We start from the raw sequence: 27,478 nt of genomic DNA, 5'->3' as shown, positions 1-27,478 counted from the left end.
CTTGGGACGCCTGGGTGGCTCAGTCGGTGAAGCATCTGCTTTCAGCTCAGGTCGCGATCTCAGGGTCCTGGGATCGAGCCCCGCGTTGGGCTCCCTGCTCAGCCGGGAGGCCACCAAACTAGAGCTACGCACGAGGGTCTCTGCCCCTGATCATTTTCCAGGAGGGCTGTACTGGATTCCAGGGATCGAGAGAGCACGCCATACCTGAAATGAAGAAAGCCTCATCCTCTGGCATCAATCCGAGGTATGCAGTGATCGGTGGAGATGTTATTCGCGGCCTCATGGTGAGATTCCCTTCAGTCCTTTGTAGTTTGGTCTTACAAGCCGAGCTACTTAGGGCCTCAGCAAGCAGGTCTTAAAATGTGAGTGAGTAACTGCCCAAATGATCTATTACTCAGGAAGAGATTGGAACAAAGTCCAGAGGTACTGAAATATTCATGGCATGTTACCTACCATATTGTCTTGAAGGGCTAGCGATAAATTAATACACGTGTCCACACCACATAATACCACAGTGGGATTTTTTAAAGACCCAAAGTAGAGTTGCTCTCAGATACTAATAATGTCTTGCCATTTTTAAACGCCTTTAGTTTTTAACTCGCCCTGGCCACGCTCAAACTCATGCCCAAGGAGTTCACTGACTCTCTCAACCTGGTTTGACCTCTTGCCTTCCCGGACCCCCCCGGACTGAGTGCCCCCCTTGGCGGGTAGGTGGAGGGCTGGGCAGAGGGGTGAGTAGATGGAAGGGGGTGGGCTGGTGGACACATGGAAGTTGGTGAGTGCATATGAGCCTTGGGAATCTCTGGAGCACACGGGGCCTTGCAAAGTCGCTGGGAGACCCGGAGCAGTTGGCTGGGGCTCTGGTGAGGGGATTAAGCTGGAAAAGTGGGTGGAAGAAAGAACTGTTGCACACCTCTTCTCAGCTTTAATCCTTGAGCAGGTGCGCTGAGTGTTCATAGCCTCCCCGGCTGTTATCTTTGGAACCCAGAAAGGAAGATGGGCGCAGAGAAAGGAAGGCGGTGTGATCGCAGTGCCCTCTGGTGGCCATGAGGGAAACTTGACATTTGGAATTCTTAGGTACATATGTTTTCATTGTCTATTTCTGCCAACCCCGCACCCCCACTAGACTATAAAGTCCGTGAGGACGGGGACTTTTGTCTGTTTACTCATTGTTTTATCCGGTGTCTAGAATAATGCCGGGTACATGGTAAGTGTTCAATACATATTTATTGAAGGAGCGGCTGATGGATTTCCAACCCTGTTCCACCACTTTATTGAGGAACGACCCTGAGCATCTCTCTTAACTTCGTAAGTCCTCAGTTTCCTCATGGGGAAAATGGAGACGGTCACCCCCGCCCCTCATGAGCATGGAGGGAAAGAGACCTACCCGGGCTGAGCAAGGGCGCTCAGCCAGTGGGCCCTTCTCACCGACCAGCCAGCGTTGGTGATACACCATATGCCTGCTCAGCACCCAGTTTGATGGGCACACTCGCCATAATGAGCATGGGCCTCTGCTGGGCATGCGGCAGCTTGGGGAAATCATCCAAACCTAATGCCAGGCTGGCCAGGCAAGAAGGAAGTGTAGCCAGATAGATAGGCTGATACCAGGTGAGGTGTGAGGTTCCTCTTCTCCCAATCCCACCCCCCACTTCCATCTCCCCACCCACACAGCCACACCCAACTCTTCCTACTGCCCTGAACCCGTGGGGCTCCATGTGCCCTCTGAGCATTTGCACATGCTGCTTCCCCTGTCTGCAGTCCCTTGTCTCCAACCCCATTGCCATGACCCACATTCGAGACTCAGAGGGGCTGCGTCAGCCTCCTCGTCGGCTCCCTGCAGCCCCCTCAAACGCATCCTTGTGTGATGGACTCAGTCTACACTGCAAATATGCTTATCTCACTTCCCAGCTTCAGTCTCATTGTTCTCGGGACAGAGTCCAAGTCCTCCGACCTACCATCTTGTGGTCTGGACCCAGCCCAGCTCCTAGCTATCTTGCCTCTCTTGATCCCATCTTCAAATCTTCCACCAAACAATCCAAGCCATTTCCTACCTCGGAGACTTTACCCTTGCAGTCCCCTCTGCCTGGAAATCCACTCCCTCGCAAGGAAGGCATGGGTTGCTTTTGCCTGCCCAGGATCTGTTTCCTTTTCCTCTGCTAATGGGATCCCCTCCCAGCTCTCGGATCTGGGGGTGCCTGTAGGGCTGACCCATTTCTGCATTCCAGGGTGAGCTTGAGATTCAGCTTGCTAGAGTTTTGTGGGGTTTTTAAAAAAGATTTTATTTTATTTTTTTGAGAGAGGAAGAGGGAGGGAGAAAACACAAGGAGGGGGAGCAGCAGAGGGAGTGGGAGAAGCAGGCTCCCCGCTGAGCAGGGAGCCCAACGCAGAGCTCGATTCCAGGACCCCAGGATCATGACCTGAACCGAAGGCAGCCACTTAACGGGGTGAGCCACCTAGGCTCCCCTGAGTCCTTTTTTCCTTTCTTAATCGGGATTCTGCAGGTGCGCCACACATTTCCCAATTGGCCGCAGCCCACTTCTCTTTTTGTCTTATTCCAGCTTCTCCCATTTATTTGGGTCCTGGAGGTGTTTGGGTTTGAGATTCCTGGTACACTTCTCCCTTGTGTCTCTGTCAGGCTCTGATTCCCTCCTTGATCTCAAGTGTTTCGCCTTCCTATTCCCAGCGCATCTGTGAATCCTGATTTCCTTATCTTGACACCCAGAAGTGCCCCTGGTTCTGTGGGCATTTAGTTCCGCCCCTTGGGGGGGAGGCTGAATCTAGGTCCTCCGCTTAGACCCTTGAGTCCTGACTTAGCAGGAAAAGAAGCCTGATGTCTGAACGCCACCTGCCCCATCCTTTATTCCCTCAAACGACCTTTGCTGAGGCCCCAGCTGCTCTATGCCCCCCTCCTTTCCCAACTAATGATAGCGCTATGGGGTCAGAACCCAAAGGGCCTTCAAGCACCAAGTGGAGGAAGCATGGCAGAGTTTGTCGGGGACCCCAGACCAAACAGGTGGTAACAGTAGCCAGAGGTGAGAAGCAAAACACTTACTAACCAGTACCACATGGGCATCAACCACGTAGAACGTTCCAGCTGAATCTCAGGTCTGATGCCATATATACTCAAATATAAGATTCTGTTGACTATAGGGGCGCCTGGGTGGCACAGCGGTTAAGCGTCTGCCTTTGGCTCAGGGCGTGATCCCGGCGTTCTGGGATCGAGCCCCACATCAGGCTCCTCCGCTATGAGCCTGCTTCTTCCTCTCCCGCTCCCCCTGCTTGTGTTCCCTCTCTCGCTGGCTGTCTCTCTCTCTGTCAGATAAATAAATAAAATCTTTAAAAAAAAAAAGATTCTGTTGACTATAAAATATACATACTATTACTGGAAGAGAAACTTGTCAATCTATGACCAATGCTTGCTTTCCTTTTTTTTTTTTTTTTTTTTTTTTTTTTTTTTTTTTTTTTTTTTTTTTTTTTTATCACTTTCAGTTCCTTTCTGGCATCGGTTAAAAGAGCTCTCTTGGGCTCATTTTAACATAGATTGTTATCAAGTTTTATCTACAAGCCGCGTGCATGCGCCATGACAGCCGTGGGATGACCCACGCCCGGCTGACAGTGTCCACCAGACTCCGTGCAAGACCCACTTCCACTTCAGAGAAGGTAATGTGCGGGAAAAAAGGTGCATCTTAGAGTCGATGAGCTCTGGCAATTTCTAAGAGTTAATGAGCACTTGCGACGTGTCAATTATCACCCAGAGAAATCTGTAAGGTTGATCCTTTATTAGACCCATTGGACAGATGAGCAGGGGTGAAGTCAGCCCCTCCGGCTCAGGGGAGCAGTAGGCGGCCGAGGCAGACTTCCGCCCCGAGAGTCGGGTACTAAACACGGGCAACCTTGAGGGTCCCCAGAAACCGTGTTATTCCACCGGCAGTGGGGTCCTCTTTGGCTTTAGGACCTGTAGGCCCGGCACACTGGAGCAGTCCCCTCCGCAAACAGCTTGAGGGAGAAATCAAGGGCGGGGGCAGCCTGGGTCAGCATCCCCAGAGAGATGACGTCGATGTGGGGCCCGCAGAACTGAGGCAGGTTGGCCAGCGTGATGCCCCCACTGGCCTCCACGCCCACACCCGGGAAGCGGGCCTTCAGCGCTGCGGCCGTGGGGTGCAGCTCCTGTGGGACACAAGCCGAGGGGAGGTGAGGGTCCCCCCCCCCCCCCGCCACGGCCCCTTCTCGGGAAGCAGACCCCGCCTCACCTCAGGCTTGAAGTTGTCCAGCAGGACGAGGTCCGCTCCGGCCTCCGCAGCCTCCACGGCCTCCTGTAGACTGCTACACTCCACTTCCACCTTCAGGGCGAAGTCGGCCACCTGCCGAGCCCCTCGCACAGCCTGCGGGGGCAGGCCCCAGGGAGAGAGTGAGCTCAGTGGTGCCTGGCACAGGCCACAGAGCAGGGCCTGGCCTCCGAGAGGCCCCAAGAGGATAACGAGCTCCGGATTAGTGAGAAGACCCAGCAGCCGCTGGTTTCTCTCCCACTAGGGGAAACCACATGAAATGACCACTTGCGTGGATCAGAAAAATGGCCAAATATCAGCAAGATTTGGCAGCTGGACGGGAGTTCAATCTGACTCAAGAATATTAAAACTGGAAGGCAGCTCTTTCTGCCCACGGGTCCTGTCCTGCTATAATAAAAACACCTGCTTGCACCGAATGAATGAATGAATGAATGAATGAATGAATGAATGAATAAAAAAAACTGGAAGGGGTCTTCAAGAACATTTTAAAATAGGAAACCGGTCCAGGGAGCTAGAATGACCTGCCCAAGGTCACAGCGCCACCAACACCAGGTTCCCAGCAGCTTGCCTTTCGCTTTTGAATTTCTCAGCAAGTCCCAGAGCGCCTGTGGGGAAAAGTCGGCCATTCATGCATCTGATGGATAGAGCGCCCAAGGGGTCAGGGGGGTCTAGGACCCCCGACTCCTGGGCTATCACTGTTCACCAGGACCTAGTGGGGTAGGAGGTGGGGTCCCTGGTGGAGCGGGAAGGGCTGCGGCAGGGAGGTCCGGGCGGGGCCAGGCCAGGGGCTCGGTCTACACATACCTTTTCCACACCGCCAGCTGCCAGGACGTGGTTGTCCTTCACCATCACCAGCCCCCCCAGGTCGTAGCGGTGAGCNTGTTCAGGGCCACCCGCTCCCCCAGCAGCAGGCAGTGGGCGGGGCCCCGGACCTCAGCCACCCTGGCCACGGGCACCAGCTTTGAGCCTTCGGGGAGAAACCAGGAGACTTGGCAGTTGACTTGGGCAAAGATGGCATCGAAGAAAGGCCTCCCAGCCAGTACCCCGGGGGACTTGGCCCACAGCACCGCCTGCGAGGGGGCTGCCCCCGTGACCAAGGCCGCGTGGTTGGGACCTGGGCAGTCCTCTCGGAGCCAGCTGTCTGCCAGGGCGGCCAGAGTGGCGGGGGGCAGCAGTAGCGCCAGGCCTGGGAGGGAAAGAAGGAGAAGAGGGTTACCTTTTGGCTGCCTCTCTGGGAGTCAGGGGCTGCTGTCAGAACATTTAACCACGGGGGGCGCCTGGGTGGCACAGCGGTTAAGCGTCCGCCTTCGGCTCAGGGCGTGATCCCGGCGTTACAGGATTGAGCCCCACATCAGGCTCCTCTGCTATGAGCCTGCTTCTTTCTCTCCCACTCCCCCTGCTTGTGTTCCCTCTCTCGCTGGCTGTCTCTATCTCTGTCGAATAAATAAATAAAGTCTTAAAAAAAAAAAAAACATTTAACCACGGGCGAAACTGGGGGCTTAGCCAATCAGGGCGAAGATCTGGGTGGGGGCCCGGGAGAGGGCCTTGTGGGCTGGACAAGGCTGTCAGATTAAGCAAATAAAAACACAGGACACCCAGTTAGATTTAAATTTCTGACAAACATCAAAGTGTTTTGTGTGTTGTTGTTTTAAGTATAAACATATCCTAGGTGATATTTACAACATCCTTACACTTAAAAATTATCTGTTGATTCTCCGAAATTCAGATTTTACTGAGTGGCCTATATTCTGCGGCAAGCCTAGCGCTGCATCCAGAGCTATTTACCAACTAAAGGAGAAGGGCCCTGGACTCGCCTGCAGCCTTTGCAGCGGCCCCGGCGGGATGGGAGTGTGTCCGCTCCGCAGCCGCACCGTTTTACAGCGGGGAGGCCAGCTCCTTACAGATGTGGAGACTGAGTAAAGGCAAGTCGGCCGAGGTCACACAGCAAACTGGCGGCAGAGTCCGACCTACGAGGCCCGTGGTCATGGCCGTCTGTCCCTCCGCCTTTGCACCTGTTTCTTGGAGCACCCCTCCCCCCACGTTTGATGTCTCAATGAACTGTCCTCTCTCTAGAGATGGGGGCGATACAAGGAAGGCGCGGGGAGAAATTGGGCTTGAGCCCTTGCTCTGTGAGGCACAGCTTCAGGAGTGTGGGCGAGTTCTTTCCCAGTAAAAAAAGAGTTGTGCGCAAGTGGTCCTTCCCGCCCGCTTATAGGGCTAACCCGCCCCTGAGGTCTGCGGAGCGAATGGGGGAGCTCAGGCACGGTGCAACATCGCCATCTGTCGGCCAGGAGAGGACCTGCAGCCTCATGCGCTGGAGCCCTGGACGCACCGCGCTTCTCCTCGGGAGGAGGGGAGACTGTTGGATGGCATGTTAGGGGGTTTTACTTGGATAGTATGTTAGGGGGGTTTGTCTTGCTTCCTCACTTTTGCTCCAAGTTGAAGTTAAGACCAGGAGTTCTGGCTTGCTCTACTCCCAGAGTAAGGCCCTTCTTGCCCCACCTTTCTTCCCCAAAGCCAAGCACCCCATTTTCACTCCCTTCCCCCAACCTCAGTGATTGTACCTGGCCCTCCTCTCCCACATTGTGGTCGAAGTGGCCTCCATTCTTCGCTCAGAGCCAGCTGTGCCCAGGCTAGGTGCTGGGAACAGTCAGTAAAAGTCACAAAGACATAGTTCCCATCTCCACTGTTCACCAGCCAGCTGGGCAGAAAGCCCCTGGACCTACAGCCGAGATGCAGAAGCTCCACTCCTACCACCCCTGGTGCAGTGATGTTTGCTTTTTTTTTTTTTTTTTAAGATTTTATTATTATTATTTTTGCTTTATTTATGTTTGCTTTATTTTTTTTAAAGATTTAATTTCTTTCTTTCACACACACACACACACACACACAGAGCACAAGCAGGGGGAGCAGAAGAGGGAGAAGCAGCTTCCCCGCTGAGCAGGGAGCCCGATGCGGGACTTCATCGCAGGACCCTGGGATCATGACCTGAGCTGAAGGCAGACGCTTAACCTAACTGACTGAGCCACCCAGGCGACCCTGATATTTGCTTCTTAAAGTGAATGCGAATCCTTCCACTGGTGAGACTATGACACACAAACCGTGAGGCACCCCCACAATGTAAGTCCACTCGGCAATAGAGGAACCAACTACCGACATACACGCTAGGGACACATTTCAAATGTATTATTCCAAGTAAAAAAGCCCTTTTCTAAAGGCCATGTGCTATGTGAGTTCATCATCCATCTGACATTTTGGAAAAGGCAAAACCATAGTGAGAGAACAGACTGGTGGTTTCCTGAGAGTGGGGGAGGGGCTGGCCACAAAGGAGCGGCACCAGGGAGTTTGGGGACAGACTGAACTATTCTGTATTTTGTCACTGGTGGTGGCGACGGCACTGATGGATTTGTCGAGACTCGCCGAACTATACACAGAAAAGGGTCCATTTTACTCTCTATAATTATACCTCATTACACCTGACTTTAAAATAAGACAATAAAAAAGTAAATCCCTCTCCTGCTGAAAACCCCACTTTCATTCTATTAGCTCCAGCTGATACTTCTCTGCAGTTTTCATTTATTCTTTTGACAAATCCTTCTTGAACGCCTGCTCTGTGCCAGGTCCCAATTGCTGGGTGACAGGGTGGGCAGTTCTCCCTCTTAGCTTTCAGGCCTTAGCCTATGCTCTTCCAAGGTTGTGCCTCTGCCTGGAAGTTCCTTCCCTTCCCCCATCCCAGACTCCCCCTTCACCTCCACTCCTCTTTCAGGTCTTCTCTTAGATATCACTTCCTTGGCAGGGGGCTCTTGCAGACCCCCTATAAGGTCACATGCTCAGTCGGCTCCTTGTTCTACAGCCATGCTCTACTCTGGGGGCTAAAACGGGTGATCCAGAGAGTTCTCTGCTCCATCCCAAGTGCCTAACACACAGAACCATACAAATGTGTTGCTTTTATAGGTCAAAAATGGCCAAATGTTGGCCATTTCATATTGTTTTCCTTAATACTAGGTGTTCGGTGATACTCACCCAAGCAGAGAGACTGCACAGTGGAATGAATCAGAACGCAGACTCTGGGACCACACGGCCTGGGTTCCAATACTGCCTCGGCCACCTTCCGCTAAGTGATCTTGGGCAAGTAATGAACATCTCCGGGGCCTCAAAGATGCCTCCTTTGTGACAGGGATAGCAAAAAATAATCACCTCGTAGGGTTGTATGAAAAGTAAGTGAGTTACTATTTGGAAAGCTCTCGGGAACACGGTCTGGCGCACGGCAGGTGTTTGCTGAAGGACGACTGAGCATTTACCAAGGGTTGCGGGAGCCCAGCGGAAGAAATGACTAAGTGTCTGTGAGGAAGGGGGGTAGTTTTTGTGGCCCTGAAGAATGAGCAATGTTTGCCAGGCAGAGTGCTGAGGTGATGGGGGCGGGGAGAGAGACATTTCGGGCTGAAAAAGCAGGTGTTTGACATTCAAAAGCAAGAAAATAGAGAAATGCCGTAAGGGCGGGTTTCAGGGGAACGATGGGATGGCCAGAGTGAAGAAGGCCTAAATTATTTAGTTGAGCAATTTGGACAGATCCTAGGGGCCATCACAGAACTTTTAAGCACCAGGGAATTTTTTTTTTAAGATTTTATTTTTAAGTAATCTCTACACCCAGTGTGAGGCTCGAACTTATAACCCTGAGATTAAGAGTCACACACTCTACCTACCGACCGACTGAGCCAGCCAGGTGCCCTAAATAAGGGAATTACAGAATTAGGATTTTGTTCTAGAAGGGTCACTTCAGCCACTGACTGGAGACAGGTTGGGAGGTGAAAGGAGGCCGAGGCACTCGGCCAGACAGAAAGAGATGAAGCCCTGAACTTGGGCAGGAACCGTAGGAGTAGCAAAAGCAAAAGGGAGTAGCTGGGGCAAAAGGGAGAGCCGTTTCTAAGGTGGAATCTGCCCAAATGAGCAGCTCGTGAGATGTAGAAGCCTTGGGTTTCGGCCGTGGGTAGCTGCAAACTGCCACAAGGAACCATTCAGGGTGGAGGATGGGGGCAGCAGAAGGCAGCACCCCGCACGCCTCCGGGGTGCCAGCCGTGGGCTCCACACGTCTCTTGGGCTCTCGCGTCTGAAACTCACCACAGGGCATGACTCCCGTTGTACAAGCACCGAATCTGAACGTCAAGGAGGCTTGGGCATTGTGACGCAGCTGATGAGCGGGGGTTGGGGGGGGTGGGGAGTGACTTTGGCTTTGCAGATGTAAAGGTTGACAAGCCAGCAGGAAATGTGCATTGGCGGTGTCCTGATGGGGGGTGCTGGCATTCGGAGAGACCCTGGGCGAGGAACGGGGATTTTGGAGCTGCCAGCAGATGTGGGTGGTAACTCAGCATAGCCGTGGGTGAGATCACCAGGTCAGGTAAGAAGTGGAGGGCTCTGGGAAGCACCAGTATTTAAAAAGAGAAGCAGCACCAGGAGGGAGTGGGTGTCTGGAGCCAAGGGTTTCAAGTCGGAGGATGTGAGCAGAAGCAAGAAGAAGGAAGGCTGCAAAGGGGCGTAAGCTGTAGCAGCAGGGATGCCGTTGGCGGAGCCATCTCAGGGCTGTGCAGTGGGGGTGGGAGCCACAGCATCCTGGTCAAGGAGCACATGGGAGGCGAGGAAGTGGGGGTGATGGGTGTGACCACTCTTCTTGGCAGAACTGAGAAAGCAGGGACCCACCTGAGGAGCTTTTCAGACTCTCTGCTGCTCAGCCCCAGCCCAGACCCACCGAATCAGACTCTTTCAGGGCTGGTTTGCAGGCATCCAAGTTTGGGGAGGGCTCCCCCCTGTGATTCACGTGCACGCGAGGGTTAAGAATCAGTGCTGCCAGGCACCTGGCTGGCTCAGTTGGTAGAACCGGTGTTCACGTGAGACCACATACTGTGCCTCCATTTACAAGAAATGTTCAGAAAAGGTAAATCAAGGGCACCTGGGTGGCTCAGTCATTAAGCATCTGCCTTCGGCTCAGGGTGTGATCCCAGAGTCCTGGGATCAAGCCCCACATCAGGCTGCCTACTCTGCTGGGAGCCTGCTTCTTCCTCTCCCACTCCCCCTGCTTGTGTTCCCTCTCTCGCTGGCTGTCTCTCTCTCCGTCAAATAAATAAACAAAATCTTAAAAAAAAAAAAAAGAAAAGAAAAGAAAAGAAAAGAAAGAAAAGGCAAATCAAGGAGACAGATATCGGAACAGCATTCCCCGGGGTTGGGAATTAACTTTACATGGCATGGGGTTGTATGGGAGTGATGGAAATGATCTGTGGGGCTGGCCATGCAACTTAGCAAGTTTACTAAAAATCATTACATTGTTCACTTAGACAAAAGAAGCAAGAACCGATGCCCGGCCAAAAGGCAGGAACCACCCTGCAACTACAGTGAACCAATGGACCCAGGCACTGAACATCAAAACTCAACGTCAAAACTCAACGTCAAGAAGAAAGACAACCAGATCCTGGGTGCTCCCGACAGGACAGCACACCACCATCCCGAAATACTCTTGCCCAAACAGCTAACCCAGAGTCAGATCAGACTTCCAGATGCAACCATCAATTTATAAGAAAACCAGAGGACGGAGGAACACGTGAAACTCTACCACGGGAATATAGCCGCAAAATTCACACCATAGGAAACTATCAGAAGACAACCTAATTTTTCCAACAAATACATTGCAAGGAAAACAAAGGATTAAAAGAATCTTAAAACAGGGGCGCCTGGTTGGCTCAGTCAGGAGAGCGGAAGACTCTGGATCTTGGAGTCTTGAGTTCAAGTCCCATGTCGGGTGTAGAGATGACAGAAAAAAAAAATCTTTAGGGGCGTCCAGGTGGCTCAATTGGTTACGCATCTGCCTTCGGCTCAGATCACGATCTCAGGGTCTCTCCCTCTGCCCCCCTCCCCCTACTTGTGCACATACTCTCTAATAAATAAAATCTTTAAAAAAAAATAAAAATAAAATTTTTTAAAAATATTTTACTTATTTGACAGAGAAAGAGCAAAAGAGCACAAGCAGGGGGAGCAGCAGAGGGAGAGGGAGAAGCAGGCTCCCCACTGAGCAGGGAACCCAATGCAGGGCTCCATCCCAGGACCCTGGGATCAAGACCTGAGATGAAGGCAGATGCTTAACTGACTGAGCCACCCAGGCTCCCTTGAATCCTTTTTTTAAAAGACATATTCATTTATTCGAGAGAGAGCAACTTTAGAGCACGGGGTGGGGGGAGGGGCAGAGGGAGAGGGAGAGAGAGTCTCAAGCAGACACGGGGCTCAATCTCACAACCCTGAGACCACACAACCCTGAGATCATGACCTGACCCAAAACCAAGAGTCAGACGCTTAACCGACTGAGCCACCCAGGCAGGAGCCACCCCCCCAAAGAAAAAGAATATTAAGACTCATGTTAACCAATCACAAAATATGAATCTTATTTGGATCCTAATTCAAAGAAATTGAAATCAAATTAAGAGCATTTATGAGACAACTGGAAACCTGGACACTGACTGGATGCTTAATAACTCTAAGGAAATTTCAAAAAAAGATTTAGATGTAAAACAATTTTAGCTGTGATCATTGTATTGTGGTTGTAGCTAAAAGAAGAGTCCTTATCTTTTTTAGAAAATACATGCCCAGATGTTCGTGTATGAAAAGACTTGAGAGCTGGTTTTGCTTCAAGGTGATCCTGAAAGCTAGAAAATAGATGTGTTGTGGATGGAGCCCGGCCGGCCAAAAGTTGGTGGTCGTTGAGGCTGGGTGATGGGTACATGATGGTTCGCCATACTTTTCTGCTTACTTTTGTGCATGTCTGAAATTCTATATCAGAAAGAAAGAAAGAAAGAAAGAAAGAAAGAAAGAAAGAAAGAAAGAGAAAGAAAGAAAGAAAGAGAAAGAAAGAAAGAGAAAGAAAGAAAGAAAGAAAGAAAGAAAGAAAGAAAGAAAGAAAGAGAAAGAAAGAAAGAAAGGGAGGATGGAAGGGAGGGAGGGAGGGAGGGAGGGAGGGAAGAAAGGAAGGAAAGGAGAGCGAGGACCCTCATTTCACAGAGGGTCAAGGGAAGTTTTCCTTAGGAGGGTAAGGCAGTGGTTCTCAACCTTGGCTGCACAATGGAATTCTCTGGGGAGCTCAGCAAAAAGCTGATGTGGGGGCCCCACCCCCCAGAGATTCTGGCTTCACTGGTCTGCAACGTGGTAACCTCCTTCTGATTCGTAGCAGAGCTGAGAGTGTCGAACTGCAGGACGGGAGTCATCACTACCATGCACGGGTGCTACCGTATGCCGGGCACCTGCCACGTGGCCTCGGGCCTGGCACTTCGTCACAGATCCTACCCCAGCTCCTCAACGGAGAGCTCATTTGTATTTACCGATGGAGACGGGAGGCTCAGAAATGTAAAGGAAACGACTTACAACTTACGGAGCAGAGCTAGGAAAGGACAAAGCCAGGAAATGACCCGTGTGGACCCAGGTCGTCCCCCCCATATAGACTCCACCAGCGGGGGTTACTCTCTTGACCCACTGGGCCTCGAGACCCATTGTTTGGCTTCTCGGTTGTGGAGTCAGAATGTTACCCGCTCCCTGTTCCGTTTGTGAAAAATAAATTCATCTGGTTTGCTTCAGGCTCCCCGCTCTCTCCTGCATTTCCAACAAACGGGATTCCAGAGGGAAGCTTTGAAACTAGGCTCTTCTAATTAGCAGTCTTACGGAAAGGAACTTCAGAGAAGGGAGCTGTGTTTGCAGGTGCCTGAGGAGACATTCCCCAGAAACTGCCACCCCGAGAGGGGACAGCTGTCACGCCCTGTCCTGCCTTCTACCCTTGCCGTTGTTACACGTAAAAGTTCTCTCGAGATGCCTAGACTTTGCAGATTATAGTTTTACCCTGTGCGAGGTAACCTTGACCTCTTAATTGGTTGACCAGAGTTTTATTGAAATTGGCATCTCTGGGGGAACCCTGGTTCACTGTTGGGGGGAATGCAAGCTGGTGCAGCCACTCTGGAAACCAGTATGGAAGTTCCTCAGAAAGTTAAAAATAGAGCTACCCTACGACCCAGCAATTGCACTACTGGGTATTTACCCCAAGATATAAACACAGTGATCTGAAGGGGCACCTGCACCCCAATGTTCATAGCAGCAATGTCCACAACAGCCAAACTGTGGAAAGAGTCCAGATGGCCATCAACAGATGAATGGATAAAGATGTGGTTCATATATAAATGGAATATTAGCCATCAAAGGAATGAAATCGTACCATTTGCAACAACGTGGGTAGAACTAGAGGGTATTAGATACTAAGCGAAATAAGTCAGTAGGAGAAAGACAGACACCATATGATTTCACTCATACGTGGAACTTAAGAAACAAAACAGAGGAACAGAGGGGAAGGGAAGGAAAAAGTAAAAAGTTTATTTATTTATTTTTAAGTCTACTTATTTATTTGTAGTAATCTCTACACCCACCATGCGGCTCGAACTCATGACCCCGAGCTCGAGAGTTGCACGTTCCAGCGACTGAGCCACGCAGGCGTCCCCATGAGAGACTCTTAACTACAGAGAAGAAACTGAGGGCTGCTGGAGGGGAGGTGGTGGGAGGATGGGGTAACTGGGTGATGGGCACTGAGGAGGGCATTTGATATAATGAGCACTGGGTGTTACATGCAGTGGATGAATCACTAAATTCTACCCCTGAAACTAATAATACACTATCTGTTAACTAACTTGAATTTAAATAAAATTTTAAAAATTGGCATCCCTGTTTCTGAGGGGATGCAAAGGTTCTTGGGATATTTCTTGCACTTCATTCTTTCTTTTAAAGTTTTTTTTTTTTTATCTAAGAAATCTCGGGGCACCTGGGTGGCTCAGTCAGTTAAGCTTCTGCCTTCAGCTCAGGTCATGATCCCGGGGTCCTGGGATCGGACTCCCTGCTCAGCGGGGAGCCTGCTTCTCCTTCTCCCGCTCCCCCTGCTTGTGCTCTGTCTCTCTTTCTTTCCGTCAGATAAATAAATAAAATCTTTAAGTCATCTCTGCCTCCAACATGGGGCTCGAACTCACAACCCCCGAGATGAAGAGTCACATTCTCTTCCAACTGAGCCAGCCAGGCGCCTCTCCTGTACTTCTTTCTTTACAAATAATATAAAAAACAGATAAAGTGATAACTCTGGCAGAATATAGGAAGATCTTCCCCCATGGGCACTTTCACTGTTCTTGTCTGGATGGGTGACAGACGTTTACTGTTTCCACGTGGCCCTCACTGGATGGGGGCTCGGGGCCGTGAGGCACTGGGCCAGAAGCAGAGCCCCATACCTTCCTCTTTGCTTCCGTCACTTAACCTTGTTTCTGTCTGGGATGGATGGGCACAAAGGGGGGCTCTGTGAACACACTGAAGATGACCGTAACCAGTGTTTGCTCTTATTTTGTGTGTAATGTGACCTGTGCCTGTAGCTTACGGGGCTGGTCTGTGTTCCAAGTAAAACCAAGTCAGGAAGGGGGTGCCTGGCGGGCTCAGTCGGTGCCTTGTGCAACTCTCGATCTCAGGGTTGTGAGTTCGAGTCCCACCCTGGGGGTAGAGATTAATAAATAAACAAACACACAGCAGCTGACACTTTCACGGTCCTTCTGTAAGCGCTGTGCCAAGCATTGTACATATATTGGCACACTCGATCCTCACAACAATCCTATGAGGGAGGTCCCATTATTTCCCCCATTTTACAGATGAGGAAACTGAGGCACCGAGAGGCCACATAACACACCAGAAGTTCACAAAGTGCACACACAGCTGGGAAGTGGGGAGTCAGGGTCACGAACTCAGACAGGATGGCCCCGGAGTCCCCTCACTGACCCCACCGCACCACAACGCCATAATCTAGCCCTAAGTGGTATTTTTTAACTGCTACGTGATTATCAAGTCAACATTCGCAGCAGAGCTCTGCAAACCGCACCCATGGCTCCAGGGCTCTGGCCCCTGGTGTAGTCAGAACATCCGGGTTGGGAGTCAAAAACACCTGGGTTGGAATCCGACTACACCACCTACACCCTGAGTGACCTCGGGCGGTTTGCTAACCTCTCTGAGAGTCAGTTTCCCCGCAGAAATCCCAGGGTTTTCCCCGCAGTGACAGCCCTCCCCACGAGAACACGCGAAGAGCCTCCTCCCAGCCTCCGGGTCCCTGGTCCCCGGTCCCCGGGAGAGGACAGGAGGCACTAGAAGAAGTGCCTGGTGTGGAGCCCCAACTCCTACTTCAGGGACGCAAAGTGCCCGGGATGCCACAAAATTACTGCCGTCTTTAGCCACGCACAAAGCGTGGTTTTGTGTGCTGGCTGTGCCACTGTCCTTAGCCAGCCTACAGGAGGAAAAGCAAGGCTTTCAGAGGATTGCTCCTTCAGACCCAAGCAGCCCTAAAAGCATCCCGAGTCAAGATGAATAGAAACGATCCCAAAAAACAGATTTTGGATTGAGAAGAGGAAAGAAGAGGGGAGGGGAGGGATGGGGTGGGGCGGGGAGGAGGGGAGGAGAGGAGAGGAGAGAAGAGGGAGGAGGGGAGGAGGGGAGGAGGGGACGGGAGGGGAGGGGAAGGGAGGGGAGGGGAGGGGAGGGGAAAGAAAAGACTGGGATACCTGAGTGGCTCAGTCAGTTAAGTGTCTGCCTTTTGTTCAGGTAACTATCTCAGAGTCCTGAGATCAGTCCCACATCAGGCTTTCTCTCTTTCTCTTTCTCTCTCTCTCTCTTGCTGTCAAATAAATAAATAAAAAAATTTTTTAAAGAAAGGAAATCGCAACCACAAGGAGGAGGGAAAGAGATGACTAGCCAGCGCCTGGCCAGCTGTCTCTGAACCCGGTGCGGTGCGGGACCCCGGGCGCCTTGTTCTTCCCGCTGTTGATTTGTTGATCCATGCGGCGAACACCAGATGGAGACAGAGGCTGGGGAGCACAGCAGCTTCCAGCGGAAGTTCTTTTCTTAGCCCTTCTCTCCCTAGAGAAGAGAAATGACCTCCAAATAGGGCCCAACAGGATTGCCCATCACGCCAGTGGTAACACCATGGACGGAATTTCGGAGCGGACCCCTGCGTTAGCGCAGCAAGAGGAGGGCTGAGCCGCAGGGTGGGGGGGACTGAGCGGGCCCCGAATGACAGGAGTGAGTAGGGTTTGTTCCACAGGCAATGGGAAAATCACTAAAACTGCAGATCAGAAGTCACTTGGAAGGGGGCCTGGGTGGCTCAGTCTGTTAGGCATCTGCCTTTGGCTCAGGTCATGATCCCAGGGTCCTGGGATCGAGGCCCACATCAGGCTATCTGCTTGGCGGAGAGCCTGCTTCTCCCTCTCCCCTCGGCCTGCTGCTCCCCTGCTTGTGCTCTCTCTCTCTCTCACTCTCTGTCAAATAAATAAATAAAATCTTAAAAAAAAAAAAAAAGAAGTGACTTGGAAGTTTAAATAGTTAAACTGTGCCTGGTGTTCTTGAAAGATGCAAGATCTTTCAAGATGCTGTCACAACGGCCCTGGTAAGGAGCAGTGGGCCCTGGGAAGGGTGGTGAGGGTGTCGCTCCCAAGGCTCTAAGAGAAAGAACACGGTACCCGCGCGCACACACACACACACACACACACACACACACACACACTTAGACTGGTCCACTCCCTCCCTGCCCCGCTCACACTTTGGCCAAGTCTGACCTCTCTATCTTTGCCCACCAGCCTGCCATCTGCTTCTGCCCCAACTCTGTCCTCGCCCCTCCTTGCCCCCACGTCCCCAACTTTTGCTTCACCCCTTTGACTTTCTACTCCCTCCTGGCTTCATTCCCATGGGGGCATGGACCCGGGGCCAGCCGGGAGTTACGCACACATCACCCGGGTAAAGCAAGGAAGCGAAGGAGGCCTCCACCAGGCTGCTCCCCCCGGGGGAGGTGGGGACAGAAAAGGAAGAGGTTTAGCTGACGCTCAGGTGAAGGGAAGTCCATAGGACGTGGCCACTGTCTGGATATTGGGGTGCGAGCGAGAATGAGCCGTCAGAGGTGACCCTGAGGTTTCCGGTCCAAGCAGGACGATGGTGAGGCAGGAACAGACGTGGAGCGGATATGGGGGTGGTCTTTGAGTCTGGTGGACACACGGACACACAAGGCTTCCAAAGATGGAAATGGGGCCTGGGGAGCGCTCAGCGCCGAGAGCCAGACATGGGGAATCAGCACCAGCACCAGCATGACCACACCAAGGGATTTCTGTGTAGCAGGCACTTGACGTGTATTATCTCACTTAACCCTCCCCGCAACCCAAGGGGAGGTAACGTTTTCACTTCATCACTGAGGAAACTGAGGCACAGTGAGGAGGAGCATTTTGTCTGAGGTCACACAGCGAGCAGGTGGCAGGGATGGGGCTTGAACCCAGGCTCTGACTCTAAGGTCATTTCTAAGCCAAAAGCTGGTTTGGACCCCCCAAAAGCTGGTTCCACAGCCCAGCCAGAGGTACCAGGTGTGTGGGGCCTGCAGGAACCCCAAAGCAGGAGAGGCAGGTCCGAGCTGGGGAAGAAACAGCCCAGGGTCGGGAAAGGGAAAATGCAGAGAGTTCAAGAAGGGGCTTCCTGTCCTCCAGGCACCAGCCAGATAGCTTCCATGAGTCCGTCACTTGGCCTCCCCACAGCCTTGGGAGCTGGGAACTAGAATGATCGTTTTACACATGCACGGAGAGGAGATGAGGCTCGGAGAGGTCAGGTGCCTTGCCTGAGGTCACAGAGCCTGTTCCTGGCGGAGCCCAAATTCCAACAGGAGTCTTCTGACTCCAGAGCCTGGCCCCTATCACCGTGCACGTGACCTCCTTAGCGACATCACCCCCGCCCCAGGCAGAGTCGCTGGGCTCGAGCCCCCTCCCCCACTGGGCTGCAGAAGGGACAGGACTTTGCCTCCCCTCTTCCCCTCCTGCTAGCAGGGGGCGAAGTCCAGAGCTGCTCCCCAGACATGGACTCCTCCAGACCACCCGGAACTTTCCTTTCCTGGGGCTCAAGGCCCTTTGTCCCCAGAACTCAGCTGGGGGCTACAGAAAGAGAAAGAAGAGGCTTTCCGGAGACAGAAGAGGTGCTTGGGGTTCAGAGAGGTTGGAGGGAGATAGGCAGGCAGAGTAGATGGGAGGGAGGAGAACGGGTCTTCTGTGGTGGGGGAGAGGGGGTAAGGGACTGAGATTCCTTGGGACGGGGAGGGAGGCAGGAGAGGGGAGATGGTGACGCAGGGACAGAGAGGAGAGGCCTCGGAGGCTCCTTTACCTTCAGGGTCCATGCCGGCTTGGAGGTGCGGGGCTGGTGTGTCCACTGCTCGGATCCAGCGTTTGCAGAGGCCCAGAGGGGGTGGGGCTGCCAGAGGAAGGAGGAAGGGGCCGGTCTAGCCAGCCCTTCTCGGGTTCTCTGGAGCTCCCTCGCGCCCTCTCCTAGGACCCCTGGGGGCTGGACTTACCTTGTCCTTTCGCTTTCTGCACAGCACAGGAGGAACTCCCCCTTGTCTGACTCGAAGTCCTCTCTTCCCCGAGCGAGCGAGAGGCCCAGTTCCCTCCACACACCCAGCCCTCTGCAGGCTGTGAGCCTGCTGGTGTCAGCTGGAAAGCTTCTTTGATGGGTGCCCTGGGAGAATCCTGGGCCTTGGTCCTGGGTTCAGACGCTAATTCCATCCTTTTTGATCGTGAATACCTTTTTACTTTTTTCGGAGCCTCAGTTTCCTTAGCTGTAAAATGGGATAATTTCTCCCTCATGGGTTCAACTGATAATCAAGTGAGAAAACTCTGTGAGTGACAGAGTAGAAAATCAGCACTTTCTTTTCTTTAACTCCTCTTTCCAAGGTCCATCTTGCACCTTGGACCTTGCTTGCCTCAGTCTAGTCCCAGCCTCTGAACTATTTTCTCCTGGATACCATTTTTATCCCGGTTTCGCTCTTAAAGTTTCTTCTTTTCTTTTTTTAAGATTTTTTTTTTTTTAATTTGAGAGAGAGAGTGAGAGACAGATCACAAGCCGGGGGAGAAGGAGAAGCAGGCACCCCACTGAGCAGGGAGCCCGATGCGGGGCTCGATCCTAGGACCCCAGGATCACGACCCAACCCGCAAGCTGATGCCCAACTGACTGAGCTACCCAGATGCCCTTAAAGGGTCTTTGCTGTCTCTTGCAAGCCCTTCTTCCTACATTCAACGGCACACTTTGGTGTTCCCTCGCTGTGATGGGACTGTTTCTCTTCTCCTCCTGGGCACACAGCTAAACTACATTTCCCAGCCTCCTTTGCACTGAGGCTCCCCTGGATAGGCAGAGCCGTAAAATGGAAGGAGTCTGGGTCCCTGAATGACCTTACAGAAGGCCACCTTCCAATACCAGCATTGGACTATCACATAAGCAAGGAAAAAACTTCTCCTGAGTTACACCCCTGAGATTTGGGGGTTGTTTGTGACAGCAGCTAGCCTGCTCTGACGGCCTGAGATTCTCTCCAGGCACGCTTGCTGAGCTCCCTTCTCGTGCTGCACAGTGAATGACATAGTTTATGCATTTATTCATCGGTGCCACTATTTAATCTGCTACCTAAAATCAGGTGACTCCCAACTCTCTCTCTAGCTCTGACTTCCCTCCCAAGTTCTAAAAATGAATTCTAGGGGCGCCTGGGTGGCTCAGTCGTTAAGCGTCTGCCTTCGGCTCAGGGCGTGATCCTGGCGTTACGGGATCGAGCCCCACATCAGGCTTTTATGCTATGAGCCTGCTTCTTCCTCTCCCACTCCCCCTGCTTGTGTTCCCTCTCTCGCTGGCTGTCTCCATCTCTTCAAATAAATAAAAATAAAATCTTTTTTAAAAAATGAATTCATTATGTTCTCCCCCGAAACTGCTCATCTCTGCATTTCTACATAATGCTATCCCCATGTCCTCCACCTCCCAAGATAGAAATCTTGAAGCTTAACCTCATTCTTCCCTCCAACACCCAATAGCCAATTAGGTCTAAAATCTGATTTTCTGAATAAGTGTATTTCAAACTTGACCTTCTTTTTCCCCTTAGGTCCAACCCCCATGATATCCAAATTGTACTACAATAATGCTCTCCCCTTGGGCTGTATTACCTTCAGGCCACCCTCCCGATGCTAGGTTCACTCAAAAGACAGATCCAAGAGGTACCTGGGTGGCTCGGTCAGTTGAGCGTCAGACTCTTGATTTCAGCTCAGGTTGTGATCTTGGGGTCGTGGGATTGGGCCCTGCATCAGGGCTCCATGCTGGGTGTCGAGCTTGCTTGGGATTCTCTCTCCCTCTTCTTCTGCCCCTCCCCACCTGATTGCATGTGCAGTCTCTCTCTAAATAAATGAATAAAATCTTAAAATAAAAAAAAACCCACAGATCTAAGCTTGCCACAAGTTTACTTAAAACCATCATTTGTTCACTCATTAATTCCTTTATTCTCCATTCGGTAAACACATCTTTGGTGGCTACTGGGTGCCAGGCCCTGGACTCTGAAACCACAAAGATGACCCATGGATTTGGAGGGACTACACTCTAATGAGCGAGGGACAACTTCACATAACTACAGCCCAGTTGTCGTGTGGTCGCATGACACGCTGTAGAAGAAATGCTACGTCTATTGGGGCGGTGGTGACATTTGAGCTGAATCTTGACGGTTGAGGAGTTTGGCGAGAAGTCAAGATGTGTGTGTCCGGGGCAAGCTGGGGGTGGGCCGCTTCAGGCAGGGGCACCTGCAAATGTAAGACTGGGTAAGTGGCTCTCCTCACCGCCAGCCTCCTGGGATGGATCTGGCCCATAGTGGAGGTGGGCCATCCAGATGCCACGAACTCGGCAGGCAGCTATTGAGCACCCGAGGAAACTGAGGCACACAGGCCTCCGTTTGCAGCTTATTGTCTGGAGCAAATAGATTGTCTTCAAAGTACCCTGGGCTGCTTCTGTCTAACGGCTCCACCCCAAACCTCCCCTCGGAACAGGACGGCACCCACCACGTCGGATCCTCAAGCAATACCCTCTTAGACTTTGAAAGTTTTCTCTCTACTTTGGGCTGGGTCTGCTCTACTTTGGAAATCTCAGAACCTTCTGGTTATATTCCTCTCTTGTTTTGTTGACAGTTCCAGGTTAATCTGCCTCCAGGCACGGTTGCTGAGCTTTGGGGCTCAGAGATGGGATCTGTTTCCCATTGCCTCAGCCCAAGGGCTTGGAGGACTCAGAACTGACAGGCATCCCCTCTCCCTGCAGCCCACCCTTCCCAGGTTCTGCCCGCCAAACTGAACACAGTCCAGGGTCCGAAATAGGGATGCAGGGGACATTCAGGTGTAAATATCCATTTTCAGAAATGATATGTCCCTAGAATTGGGCGTGGAGGCCCTTTTCATGTCTGCAAAAATGAATTGCGTTCATAGATTTCTCAAGACCTTCTCTATCTAAATCCTTTTACCATCTGGAATTTTCATTCTGTATGACAAAGCTTGATGTGTAACCATAATCTTATTGTGCACTTTTTCCCGTCTGCACAGAATAAATATTTTTAACATTTTAAAGTATATCCCTCACACACACACCAAGAAAATCACATGGCATTTTCAGGGAATTACCAGGAATTTGATGAGACTGGAGGGCATGCACCAAGGACTGACCAGGCAGCGTCCAGATCCTGAAGGAGTCTTATTCTTCATGCCAAGGCTCTATCCGGACTGCTGTAAGAGGTGCAGGGATAATCTGGACACAGTGGCCTTTGAGAAGGTTCACTGGGACCATCACGGACAGAGGATGAAGTGATTGGGGTCAAGAAACCAAAGAGAAGACTGGGCAGGACCCAGGCAAGGTGTGTTAGGGCCTGGGAGAAGGAATGGCTCCAAGGGACTGTGGAAGAAGGGTCAGAGGAACTTGGCACCCAGTAAGAAAGGACAGGAAGGACTGGGGTTTCATGATGGTTCTGAGAAGCGCTGGAAAAGTCTAGAACAGACTTAGGTTTGGTGACCTTCCCACTTCTTTCAGAACCGAATTCAAACTCCCTCGCCCTTCCCAGCGGGGCTCCAACCTGCCCTTCCAGCCTCCTCTCTTTGAACCAGACACCCCATCCTCTCAGCGAACACCTTCTTGTGAATGTTTTCTCTAATTGTAAAAGTGATAGGCATTTATTATATAAACCTTGGAAATACAGAAAAATATGAACAAAATAAAAATCGTTCATAAACCTCTCACCTGGCAGATAACCACAGTAAACATTTGGGATATTTCCTTCAAATCTTTTTTTCTATAAATGTCTATGTTTTTACATTTTCTTTCTTTCTTTTCTTTTTTCTTTTTTTTAAAGATTTATTTGTTTGAAAGAGAGAGCTCGAACGTACGAGGGTGGGGAGGGGCAGAGGGAGAGAGAGAATCTCAAGCAGACTCCTCACTGACTGTGGAGCCCGGCACGGGGCTCGATCCCATGACCCTGAGATCGGGACCTGAGCCGAAATCAAGAGTTGGTCCAACCGACTGAGCCACCCAGGTGTCCCTATGTTTTTGCATTTTCATTACAAAATTAGATTCATATGTATTTACAGATTAGTAGGTTAGGATCCGCCCAGGACCCCGAAACCAGTACTAGTTCAGAAAAGCGCTGGCATGTGTCCATCGAGAGGGGGTTTGCTGACGGCCTCCCAGTTCGTGACAGTCTTTTCTCAACCTGAAATTGGGGCGCTTGGTTTGGCAAATCTGAAACAACAGTCGCGGTGTGTCTGAGGGACTTGGGGGGCTCGCTCCTGCTGCTGGGGCTAAGGCTCATCCAAACAGCACCCTGTGACAAGTGGGGAAAGCCCCCCAGCCCGCTGGTGGCCAGCTTAGCTGGTGAGGGCTGCATTTCCATCCCAGCTCAGCCTGTCCCCAGACCAAGCACAGGTGGCACAAATCGGGGTGGCTGCGTGGGTGGCCACATTCTCTCTCTTCACTGCCCCCCCCCCAACAGATGCGCCCAGGCTGTCTCCAGATCCCTCCACGGGGCAGCCACGCTCCCGTCCTTCCTAAGTACCTCTCTCATTGTAGGTCAACTTGTCTCGCAGCCACTGAGCCTTCTGACTCAACAACTTCCTCTTTTGCAAATTTCCTCTTTGTCCTGGGGAAAGTACCAACCGCCTCTGGTGCCTATGGGCCCCCCTGGGCTCTGGCCTGGGATGGGGTCTTGTCCCCCCTGCCTCCCATCCCATCCCATCCCGGAGCCACAGGGGGAATCCTGGTTCTGGGGGCCTGTCAGTCTCACTGATTCCCCTTGGAGGAGGGAAGGAGCTCGCCCCCGTGGAAGACGAGATACAAACACATTACATGGGTAACAGCAAGCTCCCCGCTTTCAGCTCTCGTCTCTCCCTTCCTGGAGAGCGGGCAGGCAGGGGCGGGGGAGGCTGTGAGCAGGGCAGACAGCGGCTGAGCCAAAGAACCACACTCAAGTCACACATGCAGCCTTTCTATCAAGCCCCACATTCTTTATTGGGCTACAGACCGACGTAAATCTGCTACCTCCCCCCCACCTGTGCAAAGACGAGGGCCCGAATGTTCTCCGCGGTTCTGCAGCCTCGGCAGCCCCTGCTGCCCCCTCCTCCCGCGGGCTGTACTCACCACCACAAGCGCACACAGAGCCAAGGCCTTGCCTCTTGCCGCCAACGGCGCCCAGGCCCGGCCGGCGCAGGTGCGGGCGTTTCTGAGAATGACACCTGCCCGGAAACTCTTCTCACCTCTGCCCTTGGCAGGAGAAGCAGTTGCCGCCTCCGGCCGCCTCAGTCCGCAGGTGGGGGGCCAGGGGTGTCACCCGCACTCCCGGGAGCACGGCTGGGTGACTCCAGGTGGCCCCACACGGAGCACCGCACAAGCCTGACCCAGTAAGACTGTCCTAATCTATGGGGCCAAAAGTACTTTCCAGAACGATCCTAGGTGGGAGCTTGCTTCCATCCTCCTTCCTAGACTCTGGTGTCCCTGGATAGTCCTCTGCGAAGTCATGGGTCAAAGACGTGCTTTATGGGGACAGAGCAGCTCGGTGTCGAGGACAAAAACACGGAGGAGGCGCTGGGGAGAGGTCAGAATCAGCGAGGGAGGGTTCCTGACTCAGTCCGAAAGCGTCCCGTGGGTGGGGACCCTCTGGGCACCCGGTGTGGGCGCCGGGCGGCAAGACCCGGGGGTTGAGAAGCCGGAGGAGGGTTCGGGATGATCAGTGGGGGAGACGAGGAGGCCGGAGCTGATGGAAGCTGGGAACGATTCTGCCCTCCGCTCTCGTTCTTCACAAGCACGGAGGGGCCTCCGCCTCCCCGGCTTCTGGCCCCCCCGAAGCCTCCTCCTCGCTGCCCACCAGCGGCTCCTCCTCCTCCGCCTTGAGCAGGGGGCCGGCCCCGGCCTTCAGCTCCTCCAGCTCCAAGGAGCACCGCGGGGCCTTGCCTCCATCCAAGAAAGTGGTGAGCATGGGCTGCCGGGCGGCCCCCTCCCCCGCAGACGCCCCAGAGCCCTTCTCGCCCCCAGACCCCGCTGCGGGGGCTGTCAGGGCCTCCTCATCCGACATCTGCGCTGGCCCAGCCCAGGCGTCGACCACCCCATTGCGCTTGCCAGCCCTGCTTAGCGTCAGCACCCCCGTCCTCCTCTTCTGCCTCTGGCGCCACAGCAGAAGTAGGACCAGGAGGACGATGACCACCAGCAGGGCCACAAGCACAGCCACCAGCAGGGTGCCCTTTGTCCCCTGATCTGGAAGTGGGGTACTGCTTGTGTTTTCGGAGGACGACGCTGAGGTAGTCACGGTGAGCTTTTTCACCGAGGAGATGGGGGAGCCACTGGTCCCCTTGGGGGTCGTCAGAGAGCCTGTTGCCGTGGCGACAGTTACATCAAAGATCTCCAGAGAGCCAGTTGCCGTGGTGACAGGGGGTCCACCAGCTACCTCAGAGGTCTCCAGAGAGCCAGTTGCCATGGTGACAGGGGGTCCATTGGTTACATCAAAGATCTCCAGAGAGCCAGTTGCCATGGTGACAGGGGGTCCACCGGCTACATCCGAGGTCTCCAGAGAGCCAGTTGCTGTGGTGACAGGGGGTCCACCGGTTACATCAAAGATCTCCAGAGAGCCAGTTGCCATGGTGACAGGGGGTCCATTGGTTACATCAAAGATCTCCAGAGAGCCAGTTGCCATGGTGACAGGGGGTCCATTGGTTACATCAAAGATCTCCAGAGAGCCAGCTGCCATGGTGACAGGGGGTCCATTGGTTACATCAAAGATCTCTAGAGAGCCAGTTGCCATGGTGACAGGGGGTCCATTGGTTACATCAAAGATCTCCAGAGAGCCAGCTGCCATGGTGACAGGGGGTCCATTGGTTACATCAAAGATCTCCAGAGAGCCAGCTGCCATGGTGACAGGGGGTCCATTGGTTACATCAAAGATCTCCAGAGAGCCAGCTGCCATGGTGACAGGGGGTCCATTGGTTATTTCTCTCTGCATTAATTTCTGGGTTTGATGATTCCTTAGTGGAAACTTCCTGGAAGACTGTTGGCTCAGGTACCTGGAGGTCACTGGTGGCCGCAGCGGAAGGCTCAGGGAGGGACACTTCACTGGCTGTATAGAGGTCTGGGGTAGATGCGAAGATCTGGGGTTTGGTGCCGTTGCCCTTCTCAGAGACCGTTGTTGTCATAGGGTTGGGGGTCACTGAGTTGAGGTTTGGGGCCTCAGAGACAGTTGAGACCAAAGAAAGAGAGGACTCTCCCGGTGCAGACATCTCCAAAGTGGCTGTGATGTTTGGAGGCTCTGGCATCAGCCCTTGAGCCCAGATGCCCCCCAAGAGGAGGAGAAACAGGGTCATTCCCATGACAGCAGGCACGGGCAGGAGTGGAGATCTGGGGTGGGGAAAGTGGAGAAAGACAGACATAGAAAGAGCTGAGAGGGAGAACCTGGCCAGGCCCTCCCCTTCTGCCCACTTCCCTGCTAACTGCCAGGCCTAACTTGTGGTTTAACGGCTTTTTCCACCCTTGCTTTTACTATTATCAGAAAGAACAAGGGACCAGACGCTGGCGGCTCTGCCCTCAGCTCAGACCCACAGGTCCCTTCGGGCCTTGGCTGCTTGCACCCCAGCAATGGCCACCCCTCCTGGCCTTCCCTGACCCTGCTCAGCCCCGATGACTCCTGATCCTCTTTTCCCATCATCTACCAGGGTCTTTCCAAGCCATAGCGTATTCCCAGGTCCGCTCAGGCTCTTGAGCCCCAGGTCGCACCCCTTACCGGCTCACTTGATGAGGGCACTTGGCCAGGCCACTTCAACTCCTCCTGGAGCTGGAGCAGGACTGGGCAGATAGGCCCCAGGGGGAAAGGAAGTGGCCCTGGCTCCACCCACCCCACCCCAGCATCCTGCCCCACCCGCCCTGCTCCCACAGCTGCCCTGTGATGACGGCTCCATCACTTGCTCTCTCTAGGGTCTGAGATGGCGCTAGGGGCTCTGGGGTCTCAGCTGAGGCAAGAGGGGGTTGTGGCGGGTGGGGAGTTCTGGAATGGGGACTTAGCTGGGAATTGGGATGGTAAGGGGTGGAGCTAGGCTAGGGATGAGGGTCAGAGCCAGGGTGGGGCAGAGGCGTGCTTGACAACAAGGGGGTGTGGAGGAGGACATGGGTGGGGAGGGTGGTTTCCTTTGCATTGTGGTCCCCAAGCTGTTGGGCCCAAATGCGTAGGGTAGCACCATTTTCTTCCCCGAGAGTTCCCAGGAAGTACCAGGGCAAAAAGAGGCCCTGACTCTGGCTGGAGGCAGTGAAAGCCTTTGCAGGCTGTGTGCAATCCCTGGTGGGCTCTTGATGACTTCTCAAGAAGCTGGGGGGTCACCACAACGGCCCCCAGCTGTGGGTACTGAACTAGACCAAGGTGGTCTTCCCTCCGAGCAGGGAGCCCAATGTAGGGCTTGATCCCAGGACCCTGGGATCATGCCCTGAGCCGAAGGCAGACGCTTAACAGCTGAGCCACCCAGGCGCCCCACAACCCTGATATCTTGACCTGAACCAAAATCAAGAGTCTGACGTTCAACCAATTGAGCCACCCAGGCAGCCCTTATTTTATTTTATTTTATTTTATTTTATTTTATTTTATTTTTTCTCTTCTGGTTTCTTTAATGATTTTTAAAAGGTTTTATTTATTTGTTTGAGAGAGAGCATAAGCAGGGGGAAGCAGTAGAGGGAGAGGGAGAAGCAGACACCCCACTGAGCAAGAAGCTCCCTACTCTCTTCTGATTTACAAGCTTTGACTTTCTGTGTATGTCTGGTTTTCGGGGGGCTTT

The 27,478-nt window shown here is 52.8% G+C and overlaps 2 protein-coding genes across 4 annotated transcripts; both read right to left on the bottom strand.

Annotated features, from left to right (window-relative positions):
• Window positions 1-3,764: 3,764 nt before the first annotated feature.
• QPRT (quinolinate phosphoribosyltransferase) lies at window positions 3,765-20,431 on the bottom strand. Its single transcript, XM_040635089.1, is given in 7 exon segments — window positions 3,765-4,167; window positions 4,251-4,382; window positions 5,091-5,167; window positions 5,170-5,472; window positions 18,507-18,593; window positions 18,694-18,957; window positions 20,379-20,431. Coding segments are annotated over 6 exon segments (1,029 nt in total). The 5' UTR covers window positions 18,905-18,957; window positions 20,379-20,431; the 3' UTR covers window positions 3,765-3,948.
• A 202-nt stretch (window positions 20,432-20,633) lies between these two features.
• SPN (sialophorin) lies at window positions 20,634-25,639 on the bottom strand. 3 transcript variants are annotated; one of them, XM_040635085.1, is made up of 4 exons: window positions 23,814-25,639; window positions 23,233-23,316; window positions 21,812-21,913; window positions 20,634-20,947 (listed from the first exon to the last, which is right to left on the bottom strand). In XM_040635085.1, the coding sequence occupies exon 1, from the start codon at window positions 25,627-25,629 to the stop codon at window positions 24,469-24,471; it is 1,161 nt and encodes a 386-aa protein (XP_040491019.1). In that variant the 5' UTR covers window positions 25,630-25,639; the 3' UTR covers window positions 20,634-20,947; window positions 21,812-21,913; window positions 23,233-23,316; window positions 23,814-24,468. The 3 variants fall into 3 exon arrangements, with proteins under 3 accessions (XP_040491019.1, XP_040491020.1, XP_040491022.1); XM_040635086.1 differs by lacking the exon at window positions 23,233-23,316; XM_040635088.1 differs by lacking the exon at window positions 23,233-23,316 and having other exon boundaries at window positions 21,812-21,910.
• Between the last annotated feature and the right edge of the window lie 1,839 nt (window positions 25,640-27,478).

This window comes from Ursus maritimus, unplaced genomic scaffold (genome assembly GCF_017311325.1).
Source record: "Ursus maritimus isolate PB19 unplaced genomic scaffold, ASM1731132v1 scaffold_2, whole genome shotgun sequence".
In the NCBI taxonomy this organism is placed as follows: Eukaryota; Metazoa; Chordata; class Mammalia; order Carnivora; family Ursidae; genus Ursus; species Ursus maritimus.
The sequence above is the reverse complement of the archived record's forward strand: the minus strand, read 5'-3'. Positions and strand labels throughout refer to the sequence as shown.

Excerpts from the sequence above, each read along its gene's own strand:
- SPN (XM_040635085.1), bottom strand. The coding sequence starts at position 25,629 with ATGGCAGCTGGCTCTCTGGAGATCTTTGATGTAACCAATGGACCCCCT.